This window comes from Centruroides vittatus, unplaced genomic scaffold, assembly GCF_030686945.1.
Source record: "Centruroides vittatus isolate TY-2023 unplaced genomic scaffold, ASM3068694v2 contig_1457, whole genome shotgun sequence".
Taxonomy (NCBI): domain Eukaryota; kingdom Metazoa; phylum Arthropoda; class Arachnida; order Scorpiones; family Buthidae; genus Centruroides; species Centruroides vittatus.
This window is the reverse complement of record NW_027120906.1, coordinates 266,666-291,341: the sequence shown is the minus strand read 5'-3', so window position 1 is coordinate 291,341 and position 24,676 is coordinate 266,666. Positions and strand designations below refer to the sequence as shown.

The 24,676-nt window shown below is 31.0% G+C and overlaps 1 protein-coding gene across 1 annotated transcript; it reads right to left on the bottom strand.

Moving 5' to 3' along the window:
• Positions 1–1,261: 1,261 nt before the first annotated feature.
• Positions 1,262–23,904, bottom strand: LOC136968391 (uncharacterized). The gene is made up of 14 exons (XM_067262408.1): positions 23,684–23,904; positions 17,466–17,541; positions 16,397–16,463; positions 16,189–16,328; positions 14,854–14,915; positions 11,469–11,630; positions 9,588–9,695; positions 8,629–8,886; positions 6,866–6,997; positions 6,206–6,358; positions 6,001–6,138; positions 3,212–3,345; positions 2,438–2,636; positions 1,262–1,620 (listed from the first exon to the last, which is right to left on the bottom strand). Exons 1-14 carry the CDS (start codon positions 23,739–23,741, stop codon positions 1,538–1,540), a joined length of 1,770 nt encoding a protein of 589 aa, XP_067118509.1. The 5' UTR covers positions 23,742–23,904; the 3' UTR covers positions 1,262–1,537.
• Between the last annotated feature and the right edge of the window lie 772 nt (positions 23,905–24,676).

The following is a 24,676-nucleotide window of genomic DNA, read 5'->3' as shown; positions in this document are numbered from 1 at the left end:
CACTTCTAGTGATACAGTCCCTCTGCAATAGGTTAACCACAGACAGGATGCATTTGCGCTCCTTTTATAGACAAAGGGAGGCGCAATTTAACGCCCTCTACTGGCATTACGCGACGAACCATCACCCCATAACTCTAATCATTTCATATCAGTTTGAGATTTATTTTCATGCCTAGTTTTGCAGCGATACGACAACTTCTTGGTACGCTAAGTTTTATGGCAATGAGTATATAATAAACATCGCCATTTTGAAAAATACTGAATCCTGCAACGAAACGAACAGGACTAAATATTTAGTAAATATAAAATATAATTATGACATACAAAGATAAAAAACTTTGCTCTTGTCTTTCTTTTTCGCCGTTCACTCCATCGGCAGTCCTTAGACGATTCACATAATCTCGGAGACGACCTTTCCTTTGAGGCTACTGCCTCCGCAGAACAAATGTAAAATCAGGTAACAGCGTCATCTGGTGTTATTGCCACATTTATAATATAACACTTTTAAAGTAAAGAATTAATAAAAATTCGTGGCCGGCGTTAAATTACATTTAGTAAATATAAAATATAATTATGACATACAAAGATAAAAAACTTTGCTCTTGTCTTTCTTTTTCGCCGTTCACTCCATCGGCAGTCCTTAGACGATTCACATAATCTCGGAGACGACCTTTCCTTTGAGGCTACTGCCTCCGCAGAACAAATGTAAAATCAGGTAACAGCGTCATCTGGTGTTATTGCCACATTTATAATATAACACTTTTAAAGTAAAGAATTAATAAAAATTCGTGGCCGGCGTTAAATTACATTTAGTAAATATAAAATATAATTATGACATACAAAGATAAAAAACTTTGCTAAGGACTGCCGATGGAGTGAACGGCGAAAAAGAAAGACAAGATTATCTTTGTATGTCATAATTATATTTTATATTTACTAAATGTAATTTAACGCCGGCCACGAATTTTTATTAATTCTTTACTTTAAAAGTGTTATATTATAAATGTGGCAATAACACCAGATGACGCTGTTACCTGATTTTACATTTGTTCTGCGGAGGCAGTAGCCTCAAAGGAAAGGTCGTCTCCGAGATTATGTGAATCGTCTAAGGACTGCCGATGGAGTGAACGGCGAAAAAGAAAGACAAGAGCAAAGTTTTTTATCTTTGTATGTCATAATTATATTTTATATTTACTAAATGTAATTTAACGCCGGCCACGAATTTTTATTAATTCTTTACTTTAGGACTAAATATGTTTAAACAGGTGAAGATGTTAAACGACAACATATAGGTGAGAAGTTTTAGCACTTCTTCCTCAACCATCATTACAAAACAAGCGAAACCATCCCTTCTATGACCATTATGGAAATCTAATAAAGAAGCTTTAATTGTCAATACCAGAGGGTAGTTTTTACAAGTTCTACAGGTTTTTTAAATGTAGATGGGTTCCATTTTACCACCCTTTCCTCTACTATTAATCAATATTGTACAACATAATTATATAACAAACAATAGATTTTAATAAAAGTATAAAAATTAAAAACTTACTTTCCAATTCACGACGATTTCTGTCGAGGATGTCGTATCTATCGAAATGTCCTTTGGTGGTTCTTCCGGAACTGAAATGAAAAATATTATTAAAACAATTAAACATTAATGCAAACAAACAAATAATACAGTCTGAACACGTTTAATTCGGAGTGTATTAGAATAATCGGCTCTTCTTTTAATGATCTTACCTGAGAAAAAATTATTTTGAAAATTTTTATTTAATTTTTAAATATGAAAAAACTTATTTATTAGTTTTATATTTCATTTATTTTAAAATGTAAATCAATAATATACAAATTAAAAATGCAAGTTGATATATATACAATAATATAATTGATCATTAATATATATCTACTACAATGATATTGTACTAAAGGTCAATATAATATTTTTAATTATATGTAAATGTTCATAGAATATATCGATATTCTATTAAATGATAATAATCCACGCTTTATAAACGCTTGTGCTGTTGTGTCAGGTATAAATTTCTATTATGGGATGCATGAAGCGCTATATTTAAATAAGTTTCTTTGTTGAATATTTTGATGTGGTATTATGTAATTCAAAATTGATGCTATCCGTTGTTTTTGCAACAATTTTCTTGTAGAAAATAAAGGATAGGAGTTATGTTTTCAGCTTTGAGTGAGGTGTAAGGTTACCTAAATCTTCAACTGTCTCAGATAGAAAGACGTGGAGAGGGAAAGGGAACTAGAGAGTAAGTATAAATAAAACTTAGGAATCCATATTGGTTCCAAGCTCTATAAAATTTTGCACATAGCACAGAAATAAATGTTTATTTTCTTAAAACATATGGTGATGTCTGATAATATTGCTAATAAAATTAAGTTTTGTATAATTAAGAATTTGATTATAAATACTTACTTCCACAGATTGTCGACGTTCTCAGAATAGGTGCATCATTCATTTGTGCGTGTCCACTTATGTCTTTAATAATAATTCTTACGCTGTAAGTTTGATCAAACTGAAGATTTATCACACTTACGATATAAATGTTATTAGAACTATTGTTTGCCTTTATCGTTTCGCTGTCCTTCCACTCAGAATTCTCCAAACCATTTTCCTGTAATAAAATAAAACGATTGTTTATAAACGTTTAATACTGCAAACGTTTTCTGTAAAAAAAAAGAAAATTTGGTTTGGATTAATGAGATATCGCAGCGCAACATATGTTATTATAGATTACAGTTTAATTCAGAATGTAATGCAATCATTACAGGAGTAATAAAGGAAAAGGATATATTATTTTAATTACTTTATTAATACAATATAAATAAAAACTGCTTTGTAATGAAAAATCTTATCATTACTGTATATTTTGTATGAGCAATAATGAATAGCTGAATTAAATATATATGAATTTTTTATGTGTTTTATAAGTTCTAGAATAAACGTAGTTAAAACGTTTTAATTAAAATAAAAATAATTAAATTTTTATATAAAATATCAGCATACGTATTTTTAAATTACAGAAATATTAATTAGTTTATTTACTTTATTTTATGATACTAACATTAATTAGAAAGGTTTCTTTGTTCTCTGATAGTTAATGTGCAATATACTTTCCAATTAATATAAATGAAAATCGCGTTCAGAAAGCTTCTTTTATTAATTTGATTTAATGAATAATATACATACTTTGTATTGAACTATGTAATAATCCGGAGTTCCTGTTCCTTTATCTTTATCTTCTTCCCATTCTTGAAACGTCAATTCAATGCTATTTGATGTTACTTCTTTTACAGTTGGAGTGTTTTTGAATACAGGATAACCTTCAATAATAAATTTATGAAGAAAATACGACATTTAATTTTATTAGAAAACAAAATTCAAAACGTAAGTAAACATAAAATGTTAATTAACACTTGATTAAGTATTTATTAATGCCAAAATAGATAATAAAGTGTGAAAAGAATTCAATAAGTATTTATATTTAATATTTAACATATTAAATAAACCGAAAAAATAGACTGTTCTACATCAATATTGTAAATAAACTTTAACTCATTAACTACTCACTTACAAATACTTAAAAGTTACATTAAAATAGAGCTGATAAGCAGGATTGCGACAATAAGCCGACAATAGGAAATGGGTGTGTGAAAGGAGTCAATACAAGCAATTTTGGTTATATGAACTGGGGGACGCCCCAGCCCACCTTACGAGATACAAGCTTCTATACTTTGGGTTGAGGTTGCTATCCTGAGATACAGGAATCTCATGCAGAGAAGCACGACATTATTAATTTTTTGAAAGAGCACTTTCGGATGAGCCATACCTCTATTTTATTTCATAGTACTAACGTAAGAGGTGTAGGTTAGGTTGTTAGTACTGTATATATTCGTTTGTAGGCTCTTAAGTTAAACTAGTTCTAGTGCTCATAAATTTACACGGTCCATGTTCTGCGCATAAATTTTATTCTGTGTGTTACATACGGTAAGTGCTAGTTTTATATTTGCCTGTTAAACATCTTTAAAAATCGATCGAGAAGTAAAACCTGTTAGTCTTTAATATTTACTAGCTTATCCAAAGCTGCAAAGGAAAAGAATTTGCAGCAGTCGGAAAACCACTGTAAGATGGCACAAGCATTTCGGAATAGATTTTTATTTGTATGGAAATTTGACTAGGCATCACAAGTATGCCAGAAGAGTACCATCAAGGAGGGTTTACAAGGGAAACCGGCCCCTATTCAAGTGTTAGCCTTGGATCGATGGATCACTCGTTAGGATTTTCGTCTTCACATATTCACATAGTACTAATGAGTGCAATCTTATTTAGTTTATTAAATTTAGTGAAATTTAGTTTATAAATTTTACTAAATTTATCACTTTTACAGGCGATTATACTTCCAAAATGAATTTGGTAAATTTGATAGCTATCTCTGAATACATAACTTTAAAAGCGAGTTTTTATATAATTTTCTAAAATGTAGTTCGTAGCTTTAATAAATATCATAAAATTTCCTCCCTTTTGCTATTTTAAAAAAGTAACTTATGGGAATTAAAGAAATGCTAATAAAATGAATCAAAAATGCACTTTTGTTTTATTAATATTAGAACGATTTAATAAATATAAAGAAACTAAAAAACCTCTCGACGTAATATTAGAATTGTGTTTACAAAAAATCAAAAACGTTGTTGGGAAAAGCATAGAAATCTAATAATTCTTACTGCTTATTCAAACGTGGCACACTATCGTGACATTTTGAGTTACATAATTTTACATTTTTCTTGTATTTGCATTCGGTTGAATTACAGTTTTCTTTACATGAGTATCTTTGATACACCTCACCCCCTGAAATTGATGTTTTTTCTTGTGCACTGACAAAGAGACTATAGAATGATCCAAATATCACTCTGTAAGAAGTTGTCACATAACATAAACTGGTTTCTGGTATATAATTGCGAAAGACGTTCCTTCTTTGTTTCCAAATGCTAGTACTTTTCATCTTCGGTAGCTAATATTACTGGCAATATATTCAGCGAATCGCCGTTTGACCTGTCCACATCTAGTATTATTAGCTTCACTGTATCTTCTACGTCGGTTACAGCAAACCTCGACCCCGATACTTTCTTAATTTTCTTTGCTTGAGCTTCTAAACCTGCCTTTGTGTTTGCTCGCTTCTTCTTAACTTCTTCCTTTTTGTTCTTTACTGTGAAAAGACTGATTACTTGCATACTAGACTGTACATTGGATAGTCACGTAGGATTGGTTGAGTAATGGCTGTTTATTTTCAATACTTTTCTGAAATATTTTCGTTGGTCCTTCTAATTGATATTGATTTTGATGTAGTGTTTCAATTATTTCTTGTCGCTCTTCTTCGGTGCGAACATGTTCTACAGCATCAATAGGAAGGAATAACGCTTCGGTTCAACCTTTAAGGTAGAACCAAACATGGCTTCGTAAAAGTGGCAAGATCTACTCTTCACGACATGCAGAAATCGCTATCCCTCGGTCCAGTGTTGGGTGTAGTCACTTTCTAACCAAGAGTTAATAAACGAGAATGCATTATTTATTAAATTTACCATTCTAAACTGGCAATTATGCATAATGTCTGTACACTGACCGTGGGCTTTCCTACACTATAATTTTGATATTCACGACAGCGAACATTTAGGTAAGTAAAGAACCTTTAAAGGCCGACCACCTATTCATTGAATCAAAATTGCTTGTAAGAAATATCATCACATCTTATATTTGTGTTACTTCAGAACTTTTACTTTTTATTGAACATATTTTTTCATTGTGATGAATCACTAATAAAGATTTAAAATGAATTAGAATGTGAAAACGCTTATTTTAAAAAGGAAATAAGAACAGTAAAACAAAATTAATGCCATTCTTTCACATTTGTGTACAAAGTTATTAAGCACACGAAAATAATACTAAATTTTGGATATATACCTACTTCAATACGTCTTACTCACTTAACACACAAGGAGTTCCATGCCATCCTTCTTCACATCCATCTGGACACTTGCCAGTTTTCGCTTCGCATTGGTTTGAATTTTTGCAATGAGAACATTTCTGAGTACATCCTGCACCATAAAATCCCGAAGCACACGCTGCAAGATAATATTGTCAAACATTAGACAATATAATTTATTAACCTTAAACAGCAATTTGAATTACATTCATTGCAAAAGACAGAATTGAACCCGCTGATGCAAGAACATCCATATGGATCTGGTAAACAGAAAAGGATTTCCATGCAGTTAGTTTCGTCGTTCTGATCATTAAAGCATTGTTGGCTACAATCTTTTCCGAAGAATCCAGGCTCACAGGCTATAAAAAAATATAATTATTTCGTTTAATTTACGTGTAATATTTTACAGACAAAATATTAAAATACGAATCTTTTTGAAAATATTTTCAATGCTTAATAATAAATGAATTAATAGATTTTTTACAAGTATATTGGAAAATTTCTAATTAGACTTGGTAAAGTTAGCAAAATAAGCAGTATGTTGAAACACCAAACTCACTCTAATTGTGTAGCGATCAAACATATGATTTCTCTCGATTCATAAAATCTGATTAGCTTCTTGTTACTTTAATATATCTCATTTAGTAATTCATCATTATATGTATTTTTAATAATTTATATAATTTATCTCACAGCGGAGATAATCTTCCTTGTGAATGTAATGTGTTAAGTGTAATAATAACAATATAATGTATACTTAAATACTGCCTTATTTATTTTTTAGAATCTACTAGTAATATTTAGACTAATGATATACATATAAATTTGTAATCTTATAAAACATAAATAAATAAACGAATTTTTACCATTCTCGCAAAGAGTTCCGTTAAATCCTGGTGGACAGATGCAGTCGCCAGTCAAATCGTGACACACTCCTCCATTCAGACAATTGGGACAGCGGTGTTCGCAAAGAGGACCATAAATTCCATCTTGACAAACTGAAATTTATTAGTTTCGAATTTGGTTTTAATGATTCATGAAAAGTTCATAACAAGACGACAAAATAATAAATTGATATACAGTAAAACCTGTATAAACCAGAGTTATTTTTTCCGTTGTGGCAAGTTTTTTTTATTTGGTATGTCTTCTTTTTTATATTTAAACTACATTAGATAATTTTTATTTCGCAGTTAAGTTCATTTTTTTTTAATAGTAAAAGCACTTTTACATTTCTGGTTTCATCCAAATTAATACAATGTCATTCCAACTATTTATGAGAGTATTCGAATGCAATTGAAAACTTTTTGATTTCTAAAAGATCCAAACTACAGCTACCGAACCAATTTGACTTATAAATGATAGAAAGAAGCGTACAATTTGCATTTATGGAAAACTAGCTTACAACACCCGGTTTGGTCCAGGTTTATAAAGTACCTATCGCTGTAATTCTTACACCCGATTTATTACGTCACAATCGAAAAATTGGGGATTTATGGCTCCTATGACATGCAACGTAGCGTAACTTTTTTGCAATCCGTCTGAAATGTTTGAACGGTTGTTCGGTAAAATTTCAAATTGGCACTTTGTTTCGAATATTCTTAAAGAATCAGGGTTTGTATTTAAAAATAAACTAAAACTTTGCAATACCTGTAGTATGAAATTATTTGAGATAAAATTATTACAGTTTCTATTATAATGCCGAATTATGCCGTTATTAGTTGTTCTTATTACTGGATGTTGCAGTTAAAGATATAAATGGTGCTGGTAATTTTTAAAAGTTTCATACTAATACAAAGAAACTCTTGTCTAATTTTTACTAATATAGTAACTGCTTTTTGTCGACGGCCGAATGGTCGAAGCGGTTAAGATATCAGACTATTTCTCTGGGAGATCCTAGCTCGAATTCGGACGAACAATCCGGACTTTCCCAATTAGTGGTCCTTAACTTTCATAACCTAGTAGCGGCAACTGGAACATGATTTTGAGCTTGGCAACATCAAGACCACGGGGCTACTTTACTAGTGTCAAATATTAATATTCAAAAGGTGAAGGGGGTGGTAAAATTAAACGAACTGAAAATTATTTGTATAATTAGTTGCATTTGAATAAATAAGTATTTTTATTTAAATATAAATAATACTTGGCAATTTCAACCAACAACACTTTTACGTATACAATTTCTAACAGAACTGGTCCATTGTAGCATCGATTCTTCTGGCATTTGCCAAAACTGCCCTATGGTTTGTCCGCAGGTATCACTTAGTCACCTCAGTATGGGTCTGACTGAACCTACTATGAGTATGATTAAAAAAGGCCTTATCCACCAATGACCGAATGGATAAAAACCACTGTAGTTTGTTGTGAGTGCGCTATTCCCCAACAAGCAGATCATAATTTTTCTGGGTTTTCTTCACGTATCAATAACGTAAATAGTGGCCAGTTTTTCATAGAAAAGCATTTGTCTCCGTAGAGGCACCCCTTCATGGTAGATTACCCCCTGTGCTGTGTTACCGTATTCCACCAAACCAAACAAAAAAAAGAAAACACATTTTCGTTGCTCGCAGGACGGAAAAAAATGCCAAAATGAAAAAATAAATAGTTATACTGTATTAAAAATTTTTTAACTTACCTCGAACTATTAATCTTGTAATTCCCCGAGTTTCAAAATCGTAATAATGCAGACTGTAAACTCCTCCGTCTCCAATTTGCAAGGAATTAAATTTTAAACGCAAATTGGCCTTATCTTTACCAAAAAATATGTTCAAGTGAGAAGAAAACTCCTTTTCGTTCTTTGTCCAAATACTAGAACGTATGTTTGAATTCATTTTTATTTCTGTTTTATCATTGATGCTCTTTGTTATCGTAAACGAAGTTGGCAGATATTGAGCTGCAAACGCAATTATTTTAACAAATAAATTCAAGAAAACAAACAAACAACTAAATATATCGAAGATCGTTCAAAAAGTAATACCGTTTAGAATCAAAAAGTAACCAACAAAGATTTATGAAAAAATTTGCATACCTTAGGTTAATTTTCAACGTAATGCACGAGAAAAAAATTTACTCATTGTTGACTTCATGTCCCAAGAAGACATGATAAATACTGATGTATGTCGTGCTACATTGAAGCTTAATACAGAATCGCGGGAGAGGCTTATTGCCTTGTAGTGTCAATCCCGTACATTATAATGCGCGACCCCCATGTCGCCGAGAAAACAAAATAACTCGAAATTTTTGAATGAAAAATTTAGACCATGTGTCCTACAGCCCGGACTTATTCCATACAGCCTTTCACCTTTTCGCAAAACTAAAAAATATTTTGCAATGGAAAACACTTTGAGTGAGGAGTAGTTGCGGGAAGCAGTCACTATGCATTTCTGACTGGCCTGGCGGTGATATACTGCACATTGAAAATTGAAATACAAAAATTTGCACATGGATGTCTAGGGTGATTACACGGAAAAGTAGTTTATGGTATGTAATTGTAAAATAAATGTTTTCGTAAATCTTTATCGATTTGTTTTAATTCTAAAACGGATACTGCACTCCGAACTACCTCGCATGTTATAATAACGACGAAGCACTCACGATATTTTCTCATTGCGTGCGAAAGTACACCCGAAAGCATACTTCGTTCAGGTTTACACCAAAAGCCGCCTGTTTCAGTCCAGGAATGACTATAAGATATATACGATCCTAAAAATATAAATCATTTTTATATATAAACTTTATATATATATACAAAGTTAATTACAATAAAGCGAATTTTTAAAACTGTTTTATAATGTAGACAAAATCTTTTTATATTAATTTCAAATATTAAAAATTTATGTAAAAGTACAAATGATAAAAAACGTATACACGATGCAGAAATTATAAGAAAAATTTATAAACTACGAGAGTAGAACAACTGTTCCTTGTTCAATGTTAATTATTATGAAAAGCAGTTTCATTTTTTAAGTATAACTTATATCAAATTTTATATCTAAATAAGTTTTTTATAATTATGCTGAATACAGGACCGTACGCAGTGGCTAACCGCAACTGACATATGCTATATATACGTAAGCTGAATTTCCGCACTTCACTGAAAGTTATGATAGCGATAGACGTTTACAATGTGCATAAAATCAACATGTTGCTTATGTTAGAGCTACCGAACGAATCAATTCTTTAAGTTTTTTATTCTGATTCCAAATGTTTTCGTGTTGTTCGTCTTGTAGTCTTGGATTCTTGTCCGGATCTCGTGTCAACGTAATGGTATCGACGTGATTTGGTATAAATACGTTAATACATATTACTGTACATAAATATAAAGACAACGTAATTTCTCATACTAATTCTGACTTTTCGTTATATGTATCGTACTGATCCCGCACAGACTATGATCGAAACGTTGCATTTAAGAGTTCAGCAACTGACATTATCCTACGTGATTGATTGTGAAACGTGATTGGACGAATATTAATAATACTAACAAAAAGAAATGTTAGTAATCATTCTGAGAGAAAATTTTCCATTCGGATCAATATCTCTTTTTCGTTAACTTTAATCGTAAGCACGAACCACGATTATTTTCTCTGCAATTTATACAATTATTTCCTTCTTTTCACTAACAGTGAAGGAGTAAATAGGATCTGAGAAATAGAGCAGATTTGACTGCATTTATTTATAAGGGATAGTCAATAAATGACAAGTCAACCAGCGCAGCGCTTCGAATGTAATTTGCATTGCAATGCAACATGACGGAAATTGAAAAGTGAACAGTATGCTTGCCATCTTACAAGAGATTGAAATGCACTCATTGCGTTGTTTTGTTTTGGCTAGTTATTTATAAATAATCCTTTATAAAACGCAGGAATTGCGTAAAATGATTAAAGGCTTTGCAAAATTTATGATAAACATCAAACAAATTGAGAATATTTTAATATAAGGACCTAAAAACGAGATGGAATAATCGTCTTCTTTTCGATCGAAAATTTTATAGCTGAAAATGACCTAAAGATTCTACGAAATGTTGTAGTTGATGTTTTGAATCATCTCACGCTAAAAGATATCATCCGCACGTCTTAGATGCAAAATGGAAAACATAAGATTCGAGAGGACTGTAAAGCACTACAGCTGGTGGTCAACAGCAGTTATTATCTACAAACACATGGTGTAGAAATGAGTTTTCTTTTATCTGCTAAAATTGCGGAAATGAGAACCTTGAGAAGAGAGATGTTCAATACATTTTAAAAGATGTGTTGAACACTTTTTGAAAATGTTTCGCCTTAAATATACCAGTTCAGTGAAGAGATGATTTCAGTTTTTTATAAAATAATTTAACATTTATTATCGCATCTAGAAAAAAATAAATTTTAATTTCTGTAATTGTTCACACAATGAAAAACATTAAATATGTTATAATAAACATTATAATCCCTGAAATAAAAACGTATATTTGAAATTAAATCATTATTTTATTACCTCTGCGTCTTGCAGGTTCTTCAAATTCTTTGCTGTCTCGGAATTTACTGAAATATATTTTTCTCCCAGAATCGTTTGAAGATATTCGGCATTCCAATGTATGTGTGCCACCATTATTCACGAAATAGTTATGATGAAGTGAAACAATGTCTAATATTTCTTCTAAAAAACAAAATAAAAAAAAAAGATGTATTTTTATACTTTTTGAACACCCTCTAAATATTTTGTATTTAAAGACTGTTTCAGAATATTTCGTTTTCAACATTTATAAAATGTTCGGCCAAATTTTACAGGCTTATAGAAAGAAAAAAAGCCTAAGTAATGACTTCATTTTCATCTACTATGTAATGTATCGGTAATTTCGTTTACTAATCACTCACTACGAAGCTCACAATTGAGAAGCCAGGATGAGAGGGAAGGGCCTCGACATAAATGAACAGGCCTTCCCTGAAAAAAGGAATTTCGACTTGTTTGTCTTTAATGCCAAGTTTCTCACAGCGGTAACCTGCCACCTTAGCCACTTGGCCATCTGACCGCCAATATATTAAAATTTACCAGACCTTATTATAATTTAACATATAATTTTAATTTGAACGAAGCTGATCTGTTAAAACCTCTATATAGATTATTTTTTATTAAAATTTTTTAAATGATTAATCTTCATAAAAAGATTCCAGCAAGGAGTTGCGTGGCTATACCGGTTGTTATAAGATTTTATTAAAAAATAACTTTTGTATTATTAATCATAATAAATAAACTTGTGTGTGGCGCCATCTGCTATATTTTGTTACAAAAATTTTTATACTATTAATTATTATAAAATAGCAAAAACAAAAAACTTGATTTTGAGGGTGATAAGTTTTATAAATAAAAAAAAAATTGTAAAGGCTAATAATGAGTAAAATCTTCATTAAGTCTGACCCCACTTGAGTGACTGCTTTCCATCTCTTTATCCCCTCGACCTTTAACTACCAAAATTTAATAGCATCAATGCTACTTATCATGACAATGTTCGTTTCTAAATATTTATCCCATCCTGAGGTATTAAACGAAATGGATTCTAACATACAGACATATTGAATACAAATACATACATATCCACTGAATTTCTTCCCGTTTATTTTTCTGACATTTCTGAGTTCAAGGGGTCTTATAACGTCGAGATTCGAAAAAACCCGGAGGGTCAACTTTGACAGGATTCCAATACTTTTTGTTGTGATATATATCTATATATAACAACCGGCAAAGTAAAATTATATATAAAGTCCACGACTCATACATAAGCTTAAAGTATATCATTCCGCGACTCGTGTCTAAGTCGACTTTAAATAACTCGAAGCGATATTTTATTATATAGGTCTACAAGGTGTCTATAAAGTATGACACTTTAGATAACTACACAGACAAAACTTTTACAGACATGTCGATAAAATTTTGTAGAAACTCTTATTTCGATACGGCAAACTATAAAGAGTATCAAAAATAACTTAAATTTTCTCCGCTAGGGGTCTAAACGGCGTCTGTGTGCTAACAAGGTGTATAAACATAAAGTCAAGACACGATACCGTGATGCATCGCGGCAGTCGCCATGTTGGGGCTCTTTTGGTGTGTACGGTGTTTCTAGAGCGAAGCGGATTGAATTATTTTTCAAAACCATTTATATTATTTATTAATTATTGTAAAGATTTCTGCTGTGTGAGATTTGTAATATAATAATAATTGATTACTTGCTTAGAAGACTACAGAAAATTATTTTTCTCTTCTAGTTGATGTTTTCTTTTATCAGGAACAACAGTCATATAAGATTGTTCTAATATATTCAACAAGAAAACTTTAACTGAAATTTAGTGTATGTTTTACAATTATTATTGCTTTTATAAATTCATATTTTGATACAAATAATGCTATTTGCTGCATATACCGTGTTGCATTTTCTGAAGTAATAGTTTTAATGAAATTGAAAAATACAGTATCGGGTTAGTAACAGAGATTTAAATATCTTATTTTTAAATGAAATCAAAAATTCACTATATAATCTGCTTTAATATTTAACACTTATTATAAAATGTCTGCAGTATGCATCATTAAAGTGGTTTTAATTAATCCTGTTTAAATTACATTAAAACATGGTTCTCAGATCTTACCTTGCAAAAAATATTTGTGCAAAGTAGTGCAGAATCATTTTATATAACTTGTAATGCGTTTGAAACACTTTTCATTTATTCCTATTAACATCTCAGCTTATCTCGATGTAATATGTTAATAGTTACTTATTATGCCAAAAACATCAAATTATGCAAGGAACAGACAAAAATTAGTTAACAAAAACCTAAAAGTAAATGTACTTGAATAAATAGATTTTAAATATAGAACAAAGAAATTTCAGGTTCGATGCTCTGAAGAGGACTTTATTCAAATACAGAGTGGAAATAACAAAAATTGTATCTGTTCTTATTAAAACGAGTTATCTAAATATTATTTTAAATATTTTCTCGATAAATATACGATATATAAAAGTCGATTAATTCCACCTACATCACAAAAATACCATATTTTGAGACATCGAGAGTCAAACTTTTATGTATCGCAGAACCTAAAATATTGATTTTTGAGATTTCGTATTTTCTGATTATAAGTTCGATGTCCCATTTCTAATGCACCACTTTATTTTCCTGTAGGAATTCTGCTTCTACTCCAGCATTTCATTCTGATAAGTCAATCACTCGGTGTGGTAAATACAGCTTTTTACCCAAGTAAACATCATTTTTGTTATCGTCGCCATCATTATTTGTTAGCGTTAATATGTACAGTCTGTTGCGTATTTTGTAAGACATCTGCAGCAGTGAGATAGAATTAGTCTTAATTAAGTAAAATCAACTAAATTATTAGGAAAAGTTTTTGCTTATAAGTTAAGATAAAATGTTTCCAAGAAAGGAACTAAGTAAGGGTAAAAAAACAAGATTCATTTCTATCGTAAAAATGGAATATCAATCAAAGTGATGACAAACTTAACTGATAGAGCAGAGTATCGTTGCCTTATTTTTAAAGAAACAAGCAAATTCTGATATTACAAAACAAGACAGTTTACTTCAGCGATAGCTGTCAGTCTACAGCTTCCACTAATACGGAGAATATTGTCAAATACCAAAAAAATTGGCCAATCCCTGCCTGGCAATAGAGCACAAGTCGCCTTAAAACTGTCGATCACGTGTTTTTCATATTCACTGTTACAAGGAGCAAGTTTGAAAGTCGTACAAAATTTTGTATATTCTGTATATATTTGTAATAATTAAAAAAGATATTGAATAATTTACACATCAGTTTATTTTTAATTAAATGAAATACTTATAATTACGTATAATTTTTAATTAAAATATTCATTTACCTGTTATCCTTGAACTTTTAAAACTATAGCAACCATCTGAAGGATAAGCAAGACCTCCATAACTAGAATAAATATGATTTATTAATGTTATTCTAATCGAAACATTTAATTTTTTAAATATTTATCGAAATATTTAAACCTTGAAAGTACTTATTACAAATAAATGAGAAATAAAATGTAGAAAAGAATGAGATTACTATCACGGGATTCATATTCGAGGTACATCAGAATAAGCCAACTTCTAAATTAGTTGTCAGAGTACCGTTTTGGGGATCCAAAATCGAATTTAGTGGCAAAGAACCACGGTAATTTTTCATCTAAATCCCAGATATGGATGGCTCCGTCCTTCATCACTCGCCTTTCTATCATGGGCTTAGCCGAAGCAATAATTGGTATAAAGACATTCTTAGTGTTCAGAAGACAGAAAGAATCAAAAAATGAAAAAAAAAATTTAGCAAGATTTTGGTTAACTTGAGATAATTATCAACAGATTTGAATTTGTTGATTGTTTTGAGCTATGAAGTATTGAAACAATTAGCAGTAGATCTGCTAACATTTCTATTAATAAAGGATCAGAAATTGCTTTAAACATGTAATCGTTTTACAAGTCGCTGGATTAAGAATCTTTAAATTTACAGTACAGGTTTGTTAATCCGGAACCTATAAAACAAAATTGGCGCCGAATTATTGAAAATGCTGGACTACTGGATGTTTTGTATTTTCGTAAAATTCGATAACTATTCGACAATTTGAACAACGTTGTCGACATTGTTGTATATTATGTATCAGTGCCGCTGGTGTAAAATGTCTGACTAAACACAAACGAGGTGTTGTAACTAAATAATCATTTTTCTTCATCATATTGCTGTCGAATTTTTTAGGGTCCCTGATATACGGAGCCATCTCTCTCACCACCGACCGTCCAGTTGTGGGCCTGCACGAACCCATAATAGGATTGCTAAAACAGGCCCTTTTGGTGCCCAAAGGGTGGGAAAAGGTTTTAAAAAAAGCCCTATGCAGTCGTGAAAAAAATTATTCTGAATACTGAAATGAATTCACATAAAAAAAAAAATCAGAAAAACCAGACTTACAATTAATGCAGTAATATTTGAAAATTAAACTATAGGCCTACCGTAGTATAGCCTACTAATGAGTGATTCTGTAAGTAATATTATTCAAAGCAGATTTCATGTTTATGAAAAGTTATTGTTATTGTGCAAAAAATTACAGTAAATCTATTTCTTACTTTGTAATACAGGAGCAAGCAACATTTTTGTGTATTTTACATGCAATTATTTCTTAACAGATGAGTTTAGAAAATAAATGAAAACTTACTCTTTTGTTTCAATATTCTGTTTTAGAGATCCAACATATACTTTTACATCATTTAAATACCGAAATTCGACAGTGCGAAGTGAATTATTCCAAGACGAAATGCGTAAATCGTGAAGTGCCGATCTGCAGATTGGAGAATCCTTAAAACAAATAAAAAATAAATAACAACATAGTAAATAATGCAAGGTAAAGAAAACTACTAAATTACATAAGTATATGTTTCCGTTCCCCAGATTTGCTCTTTAACGTCTATACAGGAGCTTGTGCAACGTCCTCTAAAAATATAAGGTATTTTATAATAAAATGTTAATATATATATTTATTTATTTACATTATTATTTAGTTATATACACTAGATCGCTTCTTTATTATGCTGACGCCAAACGCCATTGTCAAACTTCTAGGCTTACAAGAAAGCGGCGCCGAACGTCCGACATACACATTTTCGCGTTAAAAACTTTGGCCTCAATCTCACTAATATTTACAGGTAACCCCCATAAAACACGGCATTTCTAAGCACGGATTCACTCTAATACGGTTCGAGAATTGGGTAAAACCCTCGCACAACAAATATACACAAATTTTTTAAGGGAGTGCAAGAGCTTATTTTCAGGTTCAAGGAGTGCTGATCACTAAAAAGGTTAAGAACCGCTGCTCTATATGAACAGAGAGAATAGAATACAACAGCACTAATGACAAATCGAAATGTATATTACGTTTAATAAAGTCATTTATTAAACAGATGAAGTGTATTGTAGAAAATATGTGATTATGCGTACAGTCAAATCCTTAGCGATGCATTGGCAACGTGGCAAGTGCCAAAGGCACGGGACAGGAAGGACGTTTGTCGCCTCTCGTGCCTCACAAACATTTATGTACTGTAGACTAAAAAACGAATATATTGCCAATGGCGCCAAAACATTGCTACAGTTATACGTCTGACAGCATAGTTGATTTTGTTTTGTTTCATTCTTATGCACCTTGCGTTTGCCAATATGGCTACTATGAACATTTCAGGAGACGAAGCCGTAATTTCCAAGGAGTTTTAAGTCGAGGTATACGTGTATATGTTTTTCCAGTTTTAATTTATTTTCAATTACAGTATTTGTACTTCTGTGAATAATAGGTTTATCATTAAAAATATAGGCTAATATTTATTATCATTATGTTATAAATATAATTTTATTATTCTATTTGAAAAATAATTATAATTTTTATAATCATTATAAATTTGAAATAATAATATGAAACTTTAATATAATCTAAAATATTCCTACCTGCAACCCATATTTTTGCACCAATTCTGGAATGAATGAAGGTTTTTCGTACAGTCAATATTTCCAACATCTATTTCTATAAAAAAAATAATAATAATTTGCAAATCTTATTATATAAATTGCGTGCTATTTATTATAATGACGCAGATTAATTTTATTAAGTTTAATAATAAAATTTATGAAATTATATATTAAGGCAATTAATTTATTTTTTAATTTTCTCTCATAAAAAGTTCAAAGGGTAAACTCAAAATGTTTTATATCCAGGACGATATTCAGATAACAAAATATATTTTAATTAATTATATAAATACATGAGAAGGTTACACCATCCCTGTATTATACGGATGGTGAAACCTTGTCATGATCCTGAGGCGAGAATTTACATTTTTTTTTTTTTTACTTTGTTCCGTTTTTTAAATGACCATCTGTCCGCTAACATAGCGTCGTCATTTAATGAGCAGTAGGAGCCTAGACACAGTTTTTGGTCTGAAATTTATTTCTTTCTGAAAAAGGATGAAGAAACTTCAAACTGCAAATTGTTTTGTTGTAAAATTGTCTCTAACAAGTAAATAAGATGGTTTAGTTCTCATCTCACGCTATATCATCTATCAGAAATACGCGGAGTCCCATATGTAGTTGAAATTGTGAAGTCCCAGACGAGGTCCGAAATCGCGTAAATTGCAGTATTCTTGTGTTTAAATTACAACAATAGATTATATATAAGAGAGAGAGAGAGGAAAAAACTCTTGATCTAAACAACGGGACACAAAATGTAAACAACGAGTCCCGGACGACTCCGACTCGTTCCAACGATCTGACAATGTCAAACCGAAAGGCAGAACTGACACAAGCGCTCATAAACAATCAATCTAGGAAAACAATTTCGGAAAAGGGGAAAGATCTGATGAATAGAAAAACATCGCGTATGATGGTTAAAGTTCCTAGACGACAGAAATCGCAAATAATGGACTAAATTATGAGCTCGAGTCTTGTGGTTTTACCAACAATCTCCGAGCACAATAGACAAAAGAGCGCCGGATGGACACCCCGAATCGGACCTTTCCCGTGACCCGAGTCGGTCCCGGTTTTCGCCTGAAAACAAAGGAGAGACCAATCGAAGAGCGGGAAGGGGATGAAGGGCCAATCGGAAATAGGAATAGTGAGAGAAAAACTATAAAAATCAGAATTTCAAGGGGGAAAAGTCTCGTCTGGATTAAGTCAAAAGACGTGCTCTGTATATTGTGTTGTGCTACCGCTGATCACCTAGAACACCGCAGCACCATCTCACCGATCATCTGCATCGTCCGCTCTCGGGCTATGACCAAGTTCGAAGTTCTCTTCACGCGGAAGAACTATAAAGAAGCGGAACGGTCAATTGTCGATGTAACATAAATGTTACCAAATAAACGGTTTTCCTTTTGTAAAACACTTGTCATCAATTGTCACTTCTGCCACACCCACATGCAAACTTCCCATAGGTTCATCTTGACGAAGGATTAACTAATCCCCACCTAAAAGACGGCAACCTTATATTGGTGCCGAGGAGTGGGTTTCGAAGTTTCTTATCTCCACCGGTCGGCGACATTACAAATACTTTCACTTCTATAGTAAATATTACTGTTTATGTTCTCTAGTTCAAACGTTATGGCTCTATAGTAAATATTCATTATCATAAGGTTGAAATAAGGAATATTTAGTATTGAACCAATAAGATAAACTTATTTATCTTATTGGTTCGATGTTTTTAGTATTTTCTTTTACTCACCATCTCAACTTTAAAATTATTATTTATTTATTCCATAAATCTATGGACATCTTACGGCCAATATGTAAACACCTAAGTTTTAGCGAGAGTGATACACATTACGAGTAGGCTATATATATTATAGTTAAAGTGTAACTAAAGTTTTAGATTGTAACTGTATCGTATAATTTAAAGGGGCTAAATATACGAGCAATTATGAGGAACTTTTTCTTCTAATTACATATTGCGTGGGAAAAATGTGTCTTGCATTATAACTTCTTTCAGGAGATTTGTGAATTGAATTAAATTGATTTTAATAAATAAAAGCCTCCTTCGTAAATCAACGTTTTGGTTCCTGAGTAGAAAGTTAAAAATACTAATTAACTTTTGTTTAACTCGTTCATTTTTTACGAACAGAGCCTTAGATTTCTGTCGATTGTTTAAGATTATAAAAGAAGAGAGAGTTGCCAGATATGCTTATACTCCGTGTGAAATAGCAAAAACACTTACAAAAATATTAAATATATGTAAGTAGCGTGTGCCAAGTTTATGAAAAGAAATTGAATAAGTACTGTATGTATACACGGATCGCAGTAAGGATTTAGAAGAGCAGCAATTTGGCTACCGTGGGTATAATATTTTAATATATTGATTGTTTATTAAAATTTTAATTATCTTATGAACAAAGAATTTATTTGAAAATATTGCAGAATAAAATAATTTTGCAAGTAAATAAAAAACAATCATTTATTTTACTTATTTCTAATAATAGTTGTTTAGTTAATAAGCCTACTAATTTTTTATTATAGAATAAAAATGTGTTTATTTTAATTGTTTCAAGTGTTTCAAAAATACACATGAAAATCGGGTTATCTAATCAGAACATTTAATTAATTACATAAATAATTTTATATATATATATATATATAACCAATTCAAAATATAATGGTTCCTTTGTATGGACACTTCATTCAAGACAAATAAAGTATTACTATTATTTATATTATTAAGTATAGCAATAGTATTTATTCACGAGGAATCGTGTTCGGTAGAAATGTCATCGGGAAATCGCTATCTGTGAGCAGAAAAATGTAGCAATCGCTCTTAGATTCAATCTCTAGTAATAAACAATAAGATATATTATTCTATTAAAACTTCTCTATACAAATATTCACAATATTACAAACCATTTCAAACATTTTGTAGGAATATTTTGTATGGCAAATTCATATGTTAGCTATGTTCATAATTTTCTGGCACCAAATACTACGACGTTAAAATCGCTTGTTGAGAAGTTTTAATCGATTTACTGATTAAGGTTGAACTCTATTTATGTCTCGTATTCATATTAAAGCACTAGTTTAAGCAACACGTAGTTTATTATCTAACATTTTCAGCTGCTAACTCTCAAAAATGCAATTTTATTTTCCTGTTTTCTGAAAAATGGCATAAGGCAGACACACAAAAGAAACTAAATTTGACCAGTAAAAAGATAAGATTAAACTGTAGACTACATTACTACTTTGCTTATCACTGGCTTATATCTTTTTAGTACCTAGTGTACTGGAAGAAGATACGGAATATGTTGATACTCAACAGGGTTAAAGCCTACAATTTCGTGAGAAAACATTCACGCAGCCAGTCAGAAATCTGGCGGAGAGCTGCAAGTCAGCTCGGATAATAACATAATCTATACTAACTTGGAGAAAGAAAGTATTGTTATAATCGGTAGCAAAATATAAAAATTTATTAGAAAATAAAAATAAATGCAGCAACAAATATAGGTGGAAATTTAAACATCGTTTTGTTACAAAATGTTAAAAACAAAAGCAAATAAAGATCGAGCGGAAAAGAAAACGAAGAATTTATTTAAAACTGGAAATCCTGTAATGATGTAATCGTCTATATTAATCATAAACGATTGCATTATTCAATTGTAAGAGCTTAAACTCATCACAGAAATCGAATGTACTTTATAAAGAATTCAAATTGTTTATGCCTTAATCCGTAACTCGGGAATTAAGTTACCGAAAGCGCCGAATTAAATCACGATCCAGATTTATGAATTAACGCCTGACGAATACTGATTTTAGCCGAATTTTTCCGTTTAAATTTTACTATAGTTTTAATTCGAGACGGTAAATATGTTTGTTGAACTTTACTTTTCATAGGGCCGAAAGTATTTATTGATTTCAAATTTTTCTGGTAATATACTCCACGTCTCCTTCGAATGCGTTGTTTCGTTTTTCGTATATGTCTGTTTCTATTTAAACATTTCACGTCTATTAATGCGTGAGTCATTCATTTATTAAAGCCAATAAATTTATTGTATAATTTTAGAATTATGCTTAATTCACAGCGATTTTACTGAATTGATTTCGGATAGATAAACATCAGAATAAAAAACAATCTGTTGTCGAATAGCTTTCCGTTATCTGGCTGAAGCACAGACTCATTTTCGTAAATAAACGTATCCACTATTTATATAACGATAATTACGGCCCCCACATTCCGCAACGGGGACCCCAGATCGGGAGCATTGGCGAGCCACCCCCCACTCGAACCCGAGGAAAATAATTCAGATTTGCAACTCGAATCTAGAAGAAATTGAGAAAAAATGTATAGATCTAATCCCGAAACTCTCGGAGAGTACTAAAATCAGTCCCTTTTGAAAATATATACGTATAGCTTATACGGAAATTCGGTTATTGCAGTTACTGATTTAATACTAAAATCCCGATTATTGCTCGGTCTTTCTAAGATGAAAATGCGTTGGATTCTAGGTTTTTTATTTTATTTTTGCAGTACAATACATTTTGTCATTCGATCCAATTTGTTGTTATTATTTTTTCACTTAACACATGCAAAACCTTAACATCATTTTAACATTTAAAGCGTATTACCTATGTAAGATTTTTAGCCAGCAATTAAAGAAACAAAAGGAGAGGAATCTTTAATAGAAATTTTGGGAAGGTTCGGCATTTAAAACCACTCTCGAAAACTTTGATGAAGGGTAAAGTTACAATAACCATAATGTAAGAGCTGTTTGTCAAAAACTTATTTCTGAATGCACGAATTATTTCCGAGAATTCGACTCCGATATTAACGGTGACAGAGAATAAATTACGAACTCGTATTAGACTGACTAAAATATATAAGAGAGACGTTCAAGGATTGCTCCAGTTGCACGATAATGACCTTGCCGACGAAGAATTTATAAATCTGGATGTAGAACGAGCGCGAGAAGCTCAAAGCAATAACATTAGAGATGATGAAATTAAAATAGCAAAGAACAAATTCGCATTAAAAGAACGTTATGAAATGTTTCGTGTCCGTGGATCTATTCGGCAAAAGGTAATGTCGAACGTTCAACGAAAATGAGCCGAAGAACAGAAAATGCGGTTATCCAGTCGTGTACCAAAAGACATTTTGAAGGAAAAAGTCTCCCACGTTATTTTTCTGAAAAATAACTCTTACGGTTTTTGTTTAATAATAATAATAATAATAATAATAATGTTTTAAAACTTAAAGCTGCATTTAATTTATTACCTTTTCCCTTAAAACATTAAATATTAAAAATTACACAAGGTATTTATTTATGCCTGTATTAAAGTACACGCGTAAATAAATAATTAGTGTAAGTTTTAATATTTAATGTTTTAATTATAATTTTAGAAAATTCTTGGAATAATTCCTTTATTTTCCATACGTTATTTTTTTCCTGGAGTTTTTCCTGGAAACGTTAAGGGATTTTGCCTGTATTTAGAGATTAAAAGTGAGGTCATCTCGAAAGATTTGTTTAGCTACGGTTGTGATGATTCATCGACGTGAGACGGGCTTATAATTATATATATTAGATGAGAGAAATGCTTAAAAATTAACAAGGAAATATATTAAATTTATAGAATTTAAGAAGATTTTCGGCTTGAAATACTTTTAAAATTATGTTTAACATACATAGAAATCACGTAATACATTTATAGAGACGAATTTCTTTTGTTTAATATCCGGAGACTATTAAAATTGGATCGAATTTTTTTAAAACAAAATATTGATTTAGAACAAAAATATAGATGTAAAATATTCCATTATTTATATAAATAAGTTCCTTCTCTTAATATTGAAAGTTTCTTTTCGTCGGAACCGAATGCTTCGTCGGAAATCGCGCTTATGATCATCACTTAATCTTCATTTAATTCTCAGAAAAATTAAATTATTTTCAACTGTTAAAGTCGTTCAAATTATACTAATACGTTACTTATTCAAATGACTATAATTAAATAAATAATTGAATAATTTCGTTAAAACAACGTCATTCAAATTCAATTTCTAGTCGCAATTAAATGCATTTCACAATTGCATCGATAACATAAAAAGCAAAATTGTTATTATAGAAAAAGAGAAAATAAAAGAAAAAATAATTATTTGCTGTTCTATTCGATTTTATAATTATATTTTATATAATACTTACGTGAAACAGAAACTTGAAAACAGATAATAAATATTGCCAAAATGAAAAGATTCGCCATTCTCACAAGCAGATTATTACTAAAATCAGAAACATTTAACTAAACCTTTCGATGTTCTGAATAATTCTAAAAATTCTTTGAAAGATGTCATTTTCCTGCGGAAAAGAAGGTGCAACGAGGAATAAAATGCATGCTAAAACAGGATATATAGATGTAAAGGGAGGAAGTAAATGGAGGAAATACGCAAATGGCATCATCTCGTGAAGTTTGATAAGATTTAAAGAAAAAAAGAAAATCATTTACCTTATCTCCACGGTATAAAATAAAAATCTCTTAATTAAATTTAAGACATTTTCAGTTTTTAATACAGTAGAGCGTCGATAAGTGGAACCAATTGGGGACTGGGGTCCTTCCAGTTAATGATTTGTTCCAGTTTCCGACTTTGTACGAAAAAATACATTAACCTGTCCGATGTTCAAATTTTTCTCCGTTGCGTATCGTTTCCTGTTGAATTTTTCTCCGTTGCGTGTCGCTTCGCGTTGAATTTTCGTCGATTTTAAGCCTAACGAAAATTTTTATAATAATCATCGAGGCTATCGTATCGTTAAAAATTATTTCTGCATTTTGTACAAACAAAATAAATATATTAAAGAATATAAAAAACATGAAAATTATACTTTAGAAGTAAATTTAGTATCAAAAACATTCGATTCAGCAGGACACAGTCCGACTGAAAATCGTTCCACTTTCCGGCCATTCCACTTACCGACGTTCCACTTATCGACGCTCTACTGTAATTTGAATTCGGACATTCGATACCATTCTTTCCATTATTCTAAATATAATATAACACGGTGAGTTATCTTGTAATCATATTTATTATTATTAATTTTTTATAAGTCATATGCAATATTATCGTTAACTAAACAGGATATAATTTGTATTCCACAATTTGCTACAGGTAGGCCTTCCCCTACTATAAGTTGGTCTAGCTC